The sequence below is a fragment of the Copadichromis virginalis genome, linkage group LG3 (genome assembly GCF_057382275.1).
Source record: "Copadichromis virginalis isolate Kocher_CV1m ecotype Utaka linkage group LG3, C_Virginalis_male_GT1.1, whole genome shotgun sequence".
NCBI classification, from domain to species: domain Eukaryota; kingdom Metazoa; phylum Chordata; class Actinopteri; order Cichliformes; family Cichlidae; genus Copadichromis; species Copadichromis virginalis.
Genome location: NC_140620.1, coordinates 15,119,587 through 15,134,069, shown reverse-complemented (window position 1 = coordinate 15,134,069; position 14,483 = coordinate 15,119,587). Strand labels below are relative to the sequence as shown.

Below are 14,483 nucleotides of genomic sequence, written 5' to 3'. Positions count from 1 at the left end.
TGCTTTCTATCTGACATGGTGATCTTGTTGGGTGTGGCTGTGTGCAGGCAGGAATAGGACCCAAGGTGCAGACTCCGGAGACAGACGTGAACTCAAAAAGGCTTTAATTTGGTACTCAAAAACATAACATAACTGGAAAAACTCAAAACAAACTTAAACCAGAGGAATGCCAGAACACACAGCTAAGAAAACGGTAGATCACGACACAGACACTAAGAAACACAGGGCTTAAATACACAGAGGGAGCAATCAGGAAATGAGTAACAGGAGGGAAACACAGCTGGGGCAAATCAGAACTGACGAGACCAAAGAAGCGTAAACTGAACACACTGAGAAAAGACGGAGACCTTCAAAGTAAAACAGGAAACACATAACACAGACTGAACAAAGACACAGACTCACATGCAGGCACTACAGAGGGAACAGAGACGTGGGACCAGGGCAGACACAAACACTGACTGGACACGGGGATATAGGAACTAAGGATACACAGAGACGCGAACTAGACAAGGGGATGCAGGTGATAGGGGAGACAGAGCAACTAAAGAAGACAGAACTCAAAGAAACCAAAAACTAGACAGTATAAATAATATCATAAACTCAAAAACCCTGGGTCGACAACCCAGGCATCCTAACAGTACCCTCCCCCTTACGGGCTGGCTTCCAGACAGCCCAAACCAAAACATCAAAATCAAAAAAACAAAAACAACCCAACCAGGGTGGGCGGCGGGGGAAACAGGATGGAGGGCTCGAAACAAAACAAGGAGCCAAAACAAAAAAAGAAAGAACAAACAACGGAGCCTGGAAAGCAACAGAAGAAAAACACAGGAACAAAGTCCAAAACAACAGCACCAAGGCCCAGGCATAGTCCAAAAGCAAACAAACAAAAGAGCTCACGAAAAGCGCAGAGGCCCAGGCAATAGTCTCAAAAAAGTTCAGGGGGGCGGCCCGGAGGCTGATGGTCCAAGAGCCCAGAAAACAGTTCAGGAGGCCGGCCGGGCGGGAGGCACCGACGGCGACCGAGCAGATCAGGAGGCCGGCCGGGCGGGAGGCACCGACGGCGACGTAGTTCAGGGGGCCCTCCATGACGGCAATGACGTCCAGTCATCGGCCGGACAGGACGAGCAGGACGAGCAGGACGAGCAGGCGGAGCTACAGAGGCTGAGGTCGGATCAGGGAGAGCTGCAGACTCGGGGGCCGGACCAGGCGGAGCTGCAGACGCAGGACCAGGCGGAGCTGCAGACTCGGAGGCCGGACCAGGCGGTGGAGCCGGTGGTGGCTGAACGGCATCGCCAGAACCATCAGCAGACACTAGGACGTGCTGGCTGGGTCCTCCCGGACCCCCAGCTGACGAGGCACGAGGCTGAACGGGCCCCTCGGACCCTCCAGCGGAGACAGGTGGCTGAACGGGCCCCTCGGACCCTCCAGCAGGAAGAGACGGCTGAAGCGATTCCTCGGACCCTCCAGCGGAGACGGGTGGCTGAACGGGCCCCTCGGACCCTCCAGCGGAGACGGGTGGCTGAACGGGCCCCTCGGACCCTCCAGCGGAGACGGGTGGCTGAACGGGCCCCTCGGACCCTCCAGCGGAGACGGGTGGCTGAACGGGCCCCTCGGACCCTCCAGCGGAGACGGGTGGCTGAGCAGGTGACTGAGCCGATAGGTGAGCTAATGTCTGAGCTATGGAGAGAAGTTTAAGTTGTATTGACTGTTGTAACGATGGCAGTAATGGCGGGTGAGGTGGTGGATTAGCAGACGGTTGGACTAGGTTGTCTGAGCCTACGGATCCTACAGAAAACTGCTGGACGGGCTCACCTGAGCCTCCAGCGAGGTCAGAAACAGGTGCAAGTACCTGCCGGACACCAGCCACTCCCACCCGAGGAGAAGGTACGGGTGCAGGAGCTAACTGGTTCCCGGTCATCCTCACCCTGGGAGCCGGGACAGGCACAGTCAACGGCTGGGCAGCTGCAGTCCCCACCCGAGGAGCTGGTACGGGTGCAGCGACAGGCAGAGGCTCAGCCAGCCTAGACACCCGAGCAGGGACCAGCTGGACCTCAGCCTCCCTCACCTGAAGCACTGAAACAGGTGCAGGGGAATGCTGGGCCTGAGCTGCCCTGGGAGCAGGAACACAATGGTGCGAAGGAGCAGGCTCAGCAAACACAGACTCTTCTAAAACGTTTTTTAACTTCCTACCACCACCACGTCTAACAGTCTTAATAGTCTCAGTCTTAGCAGTGTTCATATGATTGTTAGTCTCCAGCTCCGAGGAACGACAGCAATCACAACTCACCACCGGGAGTTGCTCCGCAGAAAAAGAGTGGTGACGGTGTGAGCGTCGCCTCCTCCGGGAAGTGGGAGGTGGCGAACTGGGCTGCGAACCCTCCAAAGGACCGGGCTGCGATGAGGAAGCAGAGAGTTTGTGAAGCTCAGAAGGCGGCAGACCCAAAAACAGAGCGAAGGACTGCAGCGGAGTGAGTCTAACGTCCGGTGTCACATAATCTCTCTTCCTCCGCCGCTTAACTCTCTTGTCGGACTGGTAATCCAGGGGTGAAGGCGGAGGTGTAGCGACTGGAGAGAAGGAGCACGTGCTCAACCTGATCGCCCAAGGCATAGACACTGGCTCGGCCGTAGCCATTTGGAGGCTGCGGGGCCCTCCCAAAGCCAAACGTGACCCATAGAAGGGTGACTGGTGCTCCTGGGCATGCTCAGCTTCCTCCCTCACGATCTCCTTGAGGAAGGCAGAAACTGCGGGTCGCTGATACCACACGGAGTCTGCTGGGTCCATGTTCTGGTCGCGATCTTCTGTTGGGTGTGGCTGTGTGCAGGCAGGAATAGGACCCAAGGTGCAGACTCCGGAGACAGACGTGAACTCAAAAAGGCTTTAATTTGGTACTCAAAAATATAACATAACTTGAAAAACTCAAAACAAACTTAAACCAGAGGAATGCCAGAACACACAGCTAAGAAAACGGTAGATCACGACACAGACACTAAGAAACACAGGGCTTAAATACACAGAGGGAGCAATCAGGAAATGAGTAACAGGAGGGAAACACAGCTGGGGCAAATCAGAACTGACGAGACCAAAGAAGCGTAACCTGAACACACTGAGAAAAGACGGAGACCTTCAAAGTAAAACAGGAAACACATAACACAGACTGAACAAAGACACAGACCTTTGCACAGTACTGTGTAATTTTTCATAAAAACAGGCATCACATGCAGTCAAAATGTCTGCAAAGCAAAAACTCCCCTCAGTACTTCCAAACCACCCCAGCAGTTTATCAGTTACCACGACAACAGGAAGAAGAAAATTACTTAATTAAGGTTCCACCCATCCGGAAAGACAAACATCATATAAACAAAAAATTCCTACATCCTCAGATCTGATGCATTAAGTGCTCCAGGAAACAGTTTTTGTAGCGTTGATCATGTTTCTTTTTTTGTTTGTTAATTCTTTCTTGAAATTTTGCTTTCAGTTATTTCTTAGTGTTTACATGTCTTTATTTTCTTATTCCTGATGTGAGTTCCTGTCATGGTATTTTATGCTCTTAGTTGTGCGCTTCCATTCAAGAGTTCTTTAGGTTTATGTGTGTTTTTTGGGTTCATGACTTAAATTTCATTTTGAGATGTTTGATTTTCTGTTTGAGCTGCATTGCCTTCTGCTTATCTGGTTTCCTGGAAGAGTTTCCTGTTGTTTAAGATTCTTTGATCTGCAGTAGTTTTGTACTTTGAGATTTCAGCTTTAAAGCTGCTCTTGGGTTTATGTTTTTTTTCTTCTACTGAATCTTGCATTTAATCTTGCTCCATCTCCTACCTACCAAACAATCTTTGATGAAAACTTGACTGAATTAGTGAGACTTGAAATAAAACTGGAAATCGCTGACCAGAAGAAGATTTCCTTTTGTGTCCCTCCTCTGAGGTCAGAGCCTGGAAGATGTTTAAAACCCTCTGGTTTTCTGCATCCCCCACCCCCTTACTTTAGTGTTCCCGGTCGAAATTGACTGGTCCTTGTTAACTGCTCTTAAGTTATCACAAAGAACATTTCTCACCATTTTTATTCAACTTTCTTTAGCTGTATCTCAAAGCAGTGTTTAACATGAATAAATAGACATTAAATAACTGCAGTGAAAATACAAACAGGCACTGAAAATGAATTACAAAATGAACATTTAATGTAAAAAATAAATTGAAAACCAAAGACCAAACTCAACATGAAGCCTAGTGTGTATGTGTGAGTGTGCTTGTGTGTGTTTGTCTGTGTGTGTGTCTGTGTGTGGGCATGTGTATGTTTGTGTGTGCATGTGTATTCATGCACATGACTGGTATGTGATACTCAGGAGAGGTGGGCCTTGCAAACATATTTGCAGCATCTTAGGCTTGTTTTGTTGTCTCTAGGGGCACAGAACTCACAGCGCTTCCTTTTCAGCCAATTTAATTTGTGCTTGATGCATAAAGTTAAAAGATTAAAACTAATGAAACAAATTTTAAAAAGAGACTTTTGAAAAAATGTAATTACATTTTATATAATGGATTATGCATAAAAATAGAATTGGACTAAAGGTCTATTGCTTTATTATCTATTCAGATTGTGTATCGTGTTTTTTAAAAGTAACTAAGTTACTAATTACTTTTGAAAATAAGTCGTCAGTAAAGTTATGTGATTACTTTTTGGAGAAGTAATCAGTAATTAATTACTAATTACTAATTACACACAAACCTTTAACCTCTCTGCTCTCTGTTGTTTCCTCTTTTAGACCCAAAGATCATCACAGCTGAGTCTGGACAGGACATCACTCTGACATGTCGAGCTCCAAACAGCAACATTGTGAAGTGGAGCAGAGCTGACCTGGTGCCACAATATGTGATTTTGTACCAGGATGGTCACTTTATTTCAGCCAATCAGCATCCATCTTTTAAGAACCGGGTGGATCTGCAGGACAGACAGATGAAGGATGGAGACGTGTCTTTGATTCTGAAGGATGTGAACACTGCTGATAGTGGAACATACGTGTGCCGTGTTTTCATTGAAGAAACACGCTCATGGAAGAACAGCATCATCATCCACCTTCATGTTGTTCCTCCAGGTGAGTGAGTAGAGTTGAGTGTGTGTGTGATCAGAGGTGAAGCTGCTTCCTGGTTGTTGATGTTTGTTTCTAAAGATGTTGTTGATGAGACTTTGTAGAAAGCAGCTGGTCTGAGTGATTTGATCAGAGTGCAGTAGATAATGTCTGACAGCAGTTTGAAGAGGAAATGGATTCTGTTCTGTTCTTCACTCATCACCTACCTGACAGCTGACACCTGTTTCTCACCTGCAGGTCAGACAGGAGGACCAGAGAAGGATGAAGACAACAAAGATGGAGGGAAGACAAATGGAGTAAAGAAGGAGGATTTACCTGTTGTATTGATGTGCTTCGTGTTGCTGCTGTTATTGCTTTCTTGATCTACAGAAAATATAGAAAAGGCTCAGTATTCTGTTGGACATCAGCCCGTTTCAGACGTCTCAGGGCTTTGTACAGATAACTATGAGACTCCTGCTGCTATTTCAATCCGTTAGTGTTAACTTTCAGTTTCAGGTAAAACCTTTTAATAACCATTATCCGATGGCCTGGCACCCTGTCCTGCTGTATGAAACCTCACACTCAGTGACAGCTGGGATCAGCTCCAGTCATGTCAAACTAGAAGGAAGGAAATTTACTTCTTCACAAATAGTTGGTTTAGAAACAAGATCCAGCTTTTACAAAAACATCCAGATAATCCTCACAGAGTTGTTTATGAAGGCATGTGTAAGTGAGCAGATTAATAACTTGTTACTTGTTTGATTGAGCTTTAGAAAGTGATTATTACAATTTATTGATTGTTTCATTGTTTGTTTACATTTATGATAGATGGTTATTAGGAAGTTTGACCATACTTAATTTTTCATTTCTCTGTTTGTCATCAAACCCTCAGACTGTGTTAGTGTCTGTCTGAGCTCTCTATCAGCGACTCTATGATCCACAGTGTTTGTTCCTCTTCAATAATTTATCACAGGATTGATTAACACCATTTAAAACAGTATCACAAACTAAACCTTACATTAATTTAATGTAAGGTTTAGTTTGTGATACCAGGCGAGAAATTTGGGTGTAGTGATGGATGCAGACCTAAACTTAGAGAAACACATTAAGACAATAACAAAATCAGCTTACTATCACCTCAAAAATATTTCTAGGATAAAAGATCTGATGTCTCAACAGGACCTGGAAAAACTAGTCCATGCATTCATCTTTAGTAGGCTTGATTACTGTAACAGCATCTTTACAGGTCTACCTAAAAAATCAGTCAGACAACTACAGCTCATTCAGAACTCTGCTGCTCGAGTCCTCACTAAGACCAAAAAAGTGGACCACATCAGTCCAGCTCTGAGGTCTTTACACTGGCTGCCTGTCCGTCAGAGGATAGACTTTAAAGTTCTGATGCTGGCCTATAAAGCTCTGAATGGTTTAGGACCAAAATACTTCAGTGACCTCCTGACCCAGTATGAACCTTCCAGATCCCTCAGGTCATCTGGATCCGGTCTTTTATCAGTTCCTAGAGTCAGAACCAGACACGGAGAAGCTGCATTCAGCTTTTATGCTCCTTATATCTGGAACAAACTCCCAGAAAGCCTCAGATCAGCTGAAACACTCAGTTTATTTAAATCCAGGTTGAAGACTCACCTATTCTCAGCTGCATTTGAATAAAGCACCAAATCCACACTTTTAAGCTTAAATTTCAAAACTTACATTAACTACTGATCTTATCTATTTCTGATTTTATCTGTTTTGATTTTATATACTGTTTTGTTTGTTTGTTAATTAGTTAAGCTTAAATTTCAAAACTTACATTAACTACTGATTTTATCTACTGTTCTGATTTTATCTGTTTTGATTTTAAATACTGTTTTGTTTGTTTGTTTGTTTGTTTGTTTGTTAAGTGGGTTAGAGCTCTGGGTAGCTCCAAGGCTGGACTGGGACAAAAAATCGGCCCGGGCATTTTGACTAGAGACCGGCCCACCAGGATAAAGATTGAAAATGTGACGTCATTCAGGGGTAAACCGCAAAGGATTCTGGGAACTTGTGGCAAGAGGTACTAGCGCACGCAGGCTTTAAATTGAACTCAGTTACACAGCGATAAAAAGAAACACAAAAAATGGGAAGAAGCTGTTGTATTATTAACTGCAACAGCCGGTCGCATGACAGCCACGGGAAGCCGATCGTTTTTTTTTTAATCGGATTACGTCGTTGAAGAGAAATGTTTTAAGCCATGTTTCCGAAGTAAGAGCCGACGGATAAGATAAGATAAGATAAGATAAGATAAGATAAGATAAGATAAGATAAGATAAGATAAGATAACCTTTATTAGTCCCACACGTGGGAAATTTGTTTTGTCACAGCAGGAAGTGGACAGTGCAAAAGTTATGACGCAAAAATTAGAATACATGGCCTGGATATACCAAATATAACGTCTCAGAACACTCCAGCTCACATGTTAGTCTGCTCCAAGCATTCCCACAAAGGTCAGAGTTTTTTAGTAGTTAATACGTCATTTTTCTTAACATAATTGTTGATATAGGTTACAAGCAAGTCTGGCGCTGAACAGAAATTGTCGCGCTATGCTCCTTTATTTATTGTGCATAAATAGTGAATTGTCCTGACACAATATTGTGTTTCGCTTCTGTTATTATGGCACATTGACAAAAACATATACGTTTATTCACAGGATAAAACAGGTTTTTTGTATCACTAATTGTCCAGTACGATTACAGCATACAGTATTATTGTCACTGCTACATTTCTGTAATGCGAACCAGAAATTATTTCCACTGCTAATTAATTACCATTGAGCTCAAAGGTTATATTAATAAACGGTTAACGAATGTGTATTCATGACGACGATTTGTGAGACTGGTAAACTTATGATACGTACAATAGTCTTTCATTCTACACGGTGCATTTCAAGGTCCTGTACCCATCCGTCGGTAAACTGTACCTGGGCTTGTTGCAGTGACCTGAAGTTACTAAACTTCACGAGTGTATGCACTCACTCCAAGAACCGTATAATTATAAATCTGAGCGTGGTGAAAGTTGGGCAGCACGCTAACGTCTTTTGTCCCTCTGTGTGCTCGTAAGGGTCTAACCCTTTCACTGGTTTGATTTTTTCCTCGTATCTTTTCTTTGTCTTTTCGTCGAGTCTGTCTTTGTATGGACCGGCATTGTTCTCCTTTTGTTTTGTACATTCCTTTTTTGTGCGGCAAAGAAAAAACAAGAAGGTATTGGAACCGGAGATTGAACGTTTTGCGGTGCTGCAAATGCTTGCGTTTGATGCGGTACTTGGATTGTTTTGCCACGAGTTCCCGGCATGCAATGCGCCAAAATCACGTGATTGCTAAACAAGGGGGCGGGTGCATTCGGCCTCCTCGGCTGTAATTGGTCCAGCCCAGAGTCGATCATGACCAATTGGCCAATCCAACACCTTTCATTATATATACCCTTCCTAAAAAAAAAAAAAAAAAAAAATCCATCGGCCCATAAAAACAAAAAATCGCCAGCGGCCCACCGGGCAAATGCCCGGTATGCCTGATGGCCAGTCCAGCTATGTGTAGCTCCCCAGCTGGGTCTAGACTGGGTCTAGAGAGTATTTTAAATTCAGGGAATTTAAAATAGAAAATAGCTCGTCCACAGAAGGACTGGTAGCTCCCCTTACGATAAGGGTTCAGATCGCGCGAACAGGTGTGGGATTAGAGCTCTGGGTAGCTCCCCAACTGGGTCTAGACTGGGTCTAGAGAGTATTTTAAATTCAGGGAATTTAAAATAGAAAGTAGCTCGTCCACAGAAGGACTGGTAGCTCCCCTTACGATAAGGGTTGAGATCGCGCGAACAGGTGTGAAATGTGTGTTTAGTTAGTTTGTTTGTTTGCTTGTTTTAATCAATTTTAAATCATACTTTTTATTAGTTTTTATTTCTAATGTCTCTGTAAAGCACTTTGAATCACCTTGTTGTTGAATTGTGCTATACAAATAAATTTGCCTTGCCTTGCCTTGCCTTGCCTCCTCCAGGGCTCAAATCTCTCCTTGTGCTCAGACCAGTCTCTGTTTCCTGCTCTGCTGTCTTGGAGGGGTTTGAGCCGTTGACTTTGTCCTCTTTAACCCTTTAAGACCTACCATAGAACCAAGATTGCCAGAGCTTATATTATATTTCATTCTAACCAGAAATCTCGATGCACAGGCCGAGGGGGCGGTGTGGCAGCAATTCTTCACACCAGCCTATTAATTAATGAAAGACCAAGACAGACTTTTAATTCATTTGAAAGCCTAATGCTTAACATTGTCCACCCCAGCTGTAAAACTCAGAAACCAGTCTTACTTGTTATCATCTATCGTCCACCTGGGCCTTACACAGAGTTTCTGTCTGATTTCTCAGACTTTATATCTAATTTAGTTCTGAGCTCAGATAAAATAATTATTGTGGGTGATTTTAACATCCATGTAGATGCTACAAATGACAGCCTCTCTCAAAATGTAAAAGAACCCACCCACCCCTTTAATCACACTCTAGATCTTGTTTTAACATATGGCATAGAAACTGAACATTCAACAGTGTTTGCTGAAAACCCTCTCCTGTCTGATCATTTCCTGATAACATTTACAATAATTGATTACACAGCAGTGGAGAGTAGATTTTATCACAGTAGATGTCTTTCTGAAAGTTTAAGAATATAATCCACGCACTGTTATCATCTTCAATGCCCTGTACCAACATAGAGCAGAGCAGCTATCTGAATACTACTCCAACAGAGGTCGATTATCTTGTTAATAATTTTAACTCCTCACTACGTACGACTCTGGATACTGTAGCTCCTGTGAAAACTAAGGTCTCTAATCAGAAGTACCTGACTCCGTGGTATAATTCTCAAACACATAGCATAAAGCAGATGACTTGTAAGCTGGAGAGGAAATGGCGTGTCACAAATTTAGAGGATCATCATTTAGCCTGGAGAAATAGTTTGCTGCTTTATAAGAAAGCCCTCCGCAAAGCCAGAACATCTTACTATTCATCACTGATTGAAGAAAATAAAAACAACCCCAGGTTTCTCTTCAGCACTGTAGCCAGGCTGACAAAAAGTCAGAGCTCTTTTGAGCCAACCATCCCTTTAACGTTAACTAGTAATGACTTCATGAACTTCTTCACAAATAAAATTTTTATCATTAGAGAAAAATTACCAATAATCATCCCACAGATATAATATTACTGTATCTACAGCTACTCTTAGTACCATTGATGTTAAGTTTGACTCTTTTTCTCCAATTGATCTTTCTGAGTTAACTTCAATAATTACTTCCTCCAAACCATCTGTAACAAGTGTCACCTGGCAGTTTGTTGCTCTCTGCCAGGTGATTGGCTGAAGAGCTGTGAAAAGGTAGTGGGTGTGTGGGGTGAAGTCAGCGCTCTTCTGTGGAAAAAACCAGAGGCAATTAATTCACTCAGGTGCGAGTGGGTATACTGTCGGTAAGAGACTTCTGCCATTTTTGTTTGGATCGTTTGCTATTGCATGTGCCTATTTTTAATGTGTCATTGGACTTTTTTAGTGTGACCACGAATTTTAATAGAAGAATTGATCAAGCCCTAGAACGACTGCGCGCAGGGAAACTGATCAATATTGTAGGTATATTGAGTGTTTGTTTTAGCTTCATGATTTTGAATGGTTTCATAAAATTGAGATTTTATTGGGTAATATTTTAATTGATAATGTTGTTTGTTTTTCAGCTGTGCTGTCTTTGCTGTCCTTTTTTTCCGTTATTTTGATTGATTTGTAATTTTGTTTTGGTTAGTCCGTCCAGCCGTAAAGGCGGTTATTGATTGAGAGTAAGTTGTGTAAGGGCGGACTAACCTCTCTTTTTGTTTTTTGTTTAATTGTTTGTGCCACTTCCCTTTATCTCCCAGATCGCAGGCCGTACATAGCAATGATTCCCAGCTGTGCTGAGACCTGAATTGTTTGCAGTGTGTGCCACGATTGCAGTGTCGCTAAGTGGGGTGTGACGGGTTGCAGTGTTGTTTCGCATAGTTTGTGTGGTAAGTCTCATGTGCAGCTGGGATATCAGCAGGATGTGTTGTAAGTCCTGTCTGGAAATGACTGGGAATTTGTATGTCTAACTCATGTAATAAAGAAATGATCAATTTATTTCTTTGCCCCGTTTACTCATCCCTTGTCCTCAGTTACACATCAATGTGTATTTTAGACCCCCATTCCTAAATATGATCAACCTATCTCTAATGATCGGCTATGTACCACAGGCCTTCAAGCTGGCTGTAGTTAAACCTTTACTCAAAAAGCCATCTCTAGACCCAGCAATCTTAGCTAATTATAGGTCAATCTCCAACCTTCCTTTCATATCAAAAATCCTTGAAAGAGTAGTTGTCAAACAACTAACAGATCATCTGCAGAGGAATGGTTTATTTGAAGAGTTTCAGTCAGGTTTCAGAGCTCAGCACAGAAACAGCTTTAGTGAAGGTTACAAATGATCTTCTTATGGCCTCTGACAGTGGACTCAACTCTCTGTGCTTGTCCTGCTAGACCTCAGTGCAGCGTTCGATACTGTTGACCATAATATCCTATTAGAGCGTTTAGAACATGCTGTAGGTATTACAGGTACTGTGCTGCAGTGGTTTGTATCATATCTATCTAATAGACTCCAATTTGTACATGTAAATGGAGAGTCCTCTTCACACACTGAGGTTAATTATGGAGTTCCACAGGGTTCAGTGCTAGGACCAATTCTGTTTACATTATACATGCTTCCCTTAGGCAGCATCATTAGAAGACGTAGCATACATTTCACTGCTATGCTGATGACACCCAGCTCTATCTGTCCATGAAGCCAGATAACACACACCAATTAGTTAAACTGCAGGAATGTCTTAAAGACATAAAGACCTGGATGGCCGCTAACTTTCTGCTTCTTAATTCAGATAAAACTGAGGTTATTGTACTCAGCCCTGAAAATCTTAGAACTATGGTATCTAACCAGATTCTTACTCTGGATGGCATTACCTTGGCCTCCAGTAACACTGTGATGAACCTTGGAGTCACTTTTGACCAGGACATGTCCTTCAACGCACATATTTAAAAAATATGTAAGACTGCGTTCTTCCATTTGTGCAACATCTCTAAAATGAGAAATATCCTGTCTCAGAGTGACGCTGAAAAACTAGTTCATGCATTTTTTTACTTCCAGGTTGGACTACTGTAATTCATTATTATCAGGATGTCCAAAAAACTCACTGAAAAGCCTTCAGCTAATCCAAAATGCTGCAGCAAGAGTACTGACAGGGACTAGAAAGAGAGAGATTTCTCCTGTTTTGGCTTCCCTTCATTGGCTTCCTGTTAAATCCAGAATTGAATTCAAAATCCTGCTCCTCACTTACAAGGTCTTAAATAATCAGGCCCCATCTTATCTTAATGACCTTGTAGTACCATATCACCCTATTAGAGCACTTCGCTCTCGCTCTGCAGAACTACTTGTTGTTCCTAGAGTATTTAAAAGTAGAATGGGAGGCAGAGCCTTCAGTTTTCAGGCCCCTCTTCTGTGGAACCAGCTTCCAGTTTGGATTTGGGAGACAGACACTATCTCTACTTTTAAGATTAGGCTTAAAAGTCTGTGAAGGTTCTCAGTCATCCAGGTCATCGTAGTCAAAGGAGCTTCCAAAGAAAAGCATCTGGACTTCTTTAAGTTACTTGAAGACGTTTCACCTCGTTTAGGGATTCCCATGATGCATTGAGTTTTTCCTTTCCAGTCACCTTTCTCACTCACTATGTGTTAATACACCTCTCTGCATTGAATCATATCTGTTATTAATCTCTGTCTCTCTTACACAGCATGTCTTTTATCCTGTCTTCCTTCTCTCACCCCAACCGGTCGCAGCAGATGGCCGTCCCTCCTTCTGTCGGAGGTTTTTGACCGAGCCCCAGGCCTCTCGGCCTGGGGCTCGGTCACTCAGGCACAGCTGGCTGCCGGTGGAGCTCACGGGCGCGTCACTGCAACTCCCCCTGGCTTCTGCTCCGCGGCTGCTGAGTGAACCCTCATCTGGGACTCTCCTCAGCTCTTTCCGGGACAATGGCGCAGCTGCCCCTCTGTTGGTCTTCCTTGGTCTCTTGTGTTCTGGGGGCCTCTGGATGTCTGGAGTTTTGATCTCCTCCATACCTGCTTCATGCCCTGGAGGACGGGGCTGTGGCCCCCCCACACTCCCTAGCAGATCATTACATGAAGGAACCTTTTAAAAAAACAAGCGCGTCCATGCTCACAGGTGTACACACGGGTGATCACACCCACAAACTACACCCCTTTTGGCTCCTACCTCAAAGCACACTGTGTTCTGTTGATCTTATGTGCTGCACAATAATGTTTAACATTTAGTATTTACTGTCATATTCCCATATATCATTGTGATGTTGTTTATTCTATTACTCTTGTTCTCTTCTGCTTGCTTTCTTTTTTCTTTCTCAGCAGGTGATCCAGGTGATTGATATATGCATTTTTTTTATTTTTTTTTCTTTCTGCCCGTTCTGTTGGTTTTTGTTTTTTGCCCTTCTCCCCCGTCCCTCTTCTCAGCTGTTTCTCTTTCCCTCTTTCTTTCTCCCCTTCTTTCCTCCAGTCAAGTCTGTCCCGTATTCAGCAAGTGAAAATAAAATAAACAATAAAAGGTGAATCAAATGGACCATTATGGCAAGGCTGGGATGGTCAATTTGGTAAAGTAAATCCGTTGGGCATCTTTCTTTGCCTTTAGACAATAATTCTGATGGCAAAAGAGCCAAACGGGACAGGCAAAAAAAAAAAAAAAGATCTCACTGTTGGGTTTGTAAGGCCATGTTACTCCTAAATTTCTATCTTGTTCAAAGAGAAGATATAAACAAAGTTCTAAGCTAATCGACCTTCGTGTTCTCCTTTTTTAAAAAGAATCGAAAAAGAATCGAATCGTTAAACAGAATCGAAAATGGAATCGGAATAGTGAAAATCGTATTAATGCCCATCCCTAATCATCAGTATCAAACTGTGACAATAAAAAAAAATCTTCATTAAAGCAACCAAGAATGGGATAAGTTTGATGTGAATCTTTGGTAATGCATGGCGGAAGCTCTGTGCCAATTTTATCAACAAAATAAGGATTTTATCGTCTGCTGGATGCAGTACCTTGGCCTCCATTAACACTGAGGAATCTTTGACATTTCGACCAAGATTCGTTCGTCAATGGAAATATTAAGCAAGTATTTAAGACTCTGGTCTCTTAGCCTATGACTGCTGGGATTGGCTCCAGTGCCCCAGCGACCCTTAAAAAGATAAGCAGAAGCAAATCGATGAATCTTTACTTTCTTCCATTTCTGCAATATTATTAAGAGTAGAAATATCCTGTCTGAGTGATGCTGAAAAACTTGTTCATGCATTTATTACTTCAAGTCTGGACTATTGC

At 43.1% G+C, this 14,483-nt stretch overlaps 1 protein-coding gene and 1 long non-coding RNA gene across 2 annotated transcripts; one reads left to right on the top strand and one right to left on the bottom strand.

Annotated features, from left to right (window-relative positions):
- Nucleotides 1–1,152: 1,152 nt before the first annotated feature.
- LOC146712998 (uncharacterized) lies at nucleotides 1,153–2,782 on the bottom strand. Its single transcript, XM_085437285.1, has 3 exons — nucleotides 2,003–2,782; nucleotides 1,409–1,903; nucleotides 1,153–1,212 (listed from the first exon to the last, which is right to left on the bottom strand). The coding sequence occupies exons 1-3, from the start codon at nucleotides 2,780–2,782 to the stop codon at nucleotides 1,153–1,155; spliced, it is 1,335 nt and encodes a 444-aa protein (XP_085293411.1).
- A 1,976-nt stretch (nucleotides 2,783–4,758) lies between these two features.
- On the top strand, nucleotides 4,759–9,086 carry LOC146712997 (uncharacterized). Its single transcript, XR_014917556.1, has 2 exons — nucleotides 4,759–5,084; nucleotides 5,316–9,086. It is a non-coding gene; the product is annotated as an uncharacterized LOC146712997 (long non-coding RNA).
- The last annotated feature ends 5,397 nt before the right edge of the window (nucleotides 9,087–14,483 follow it).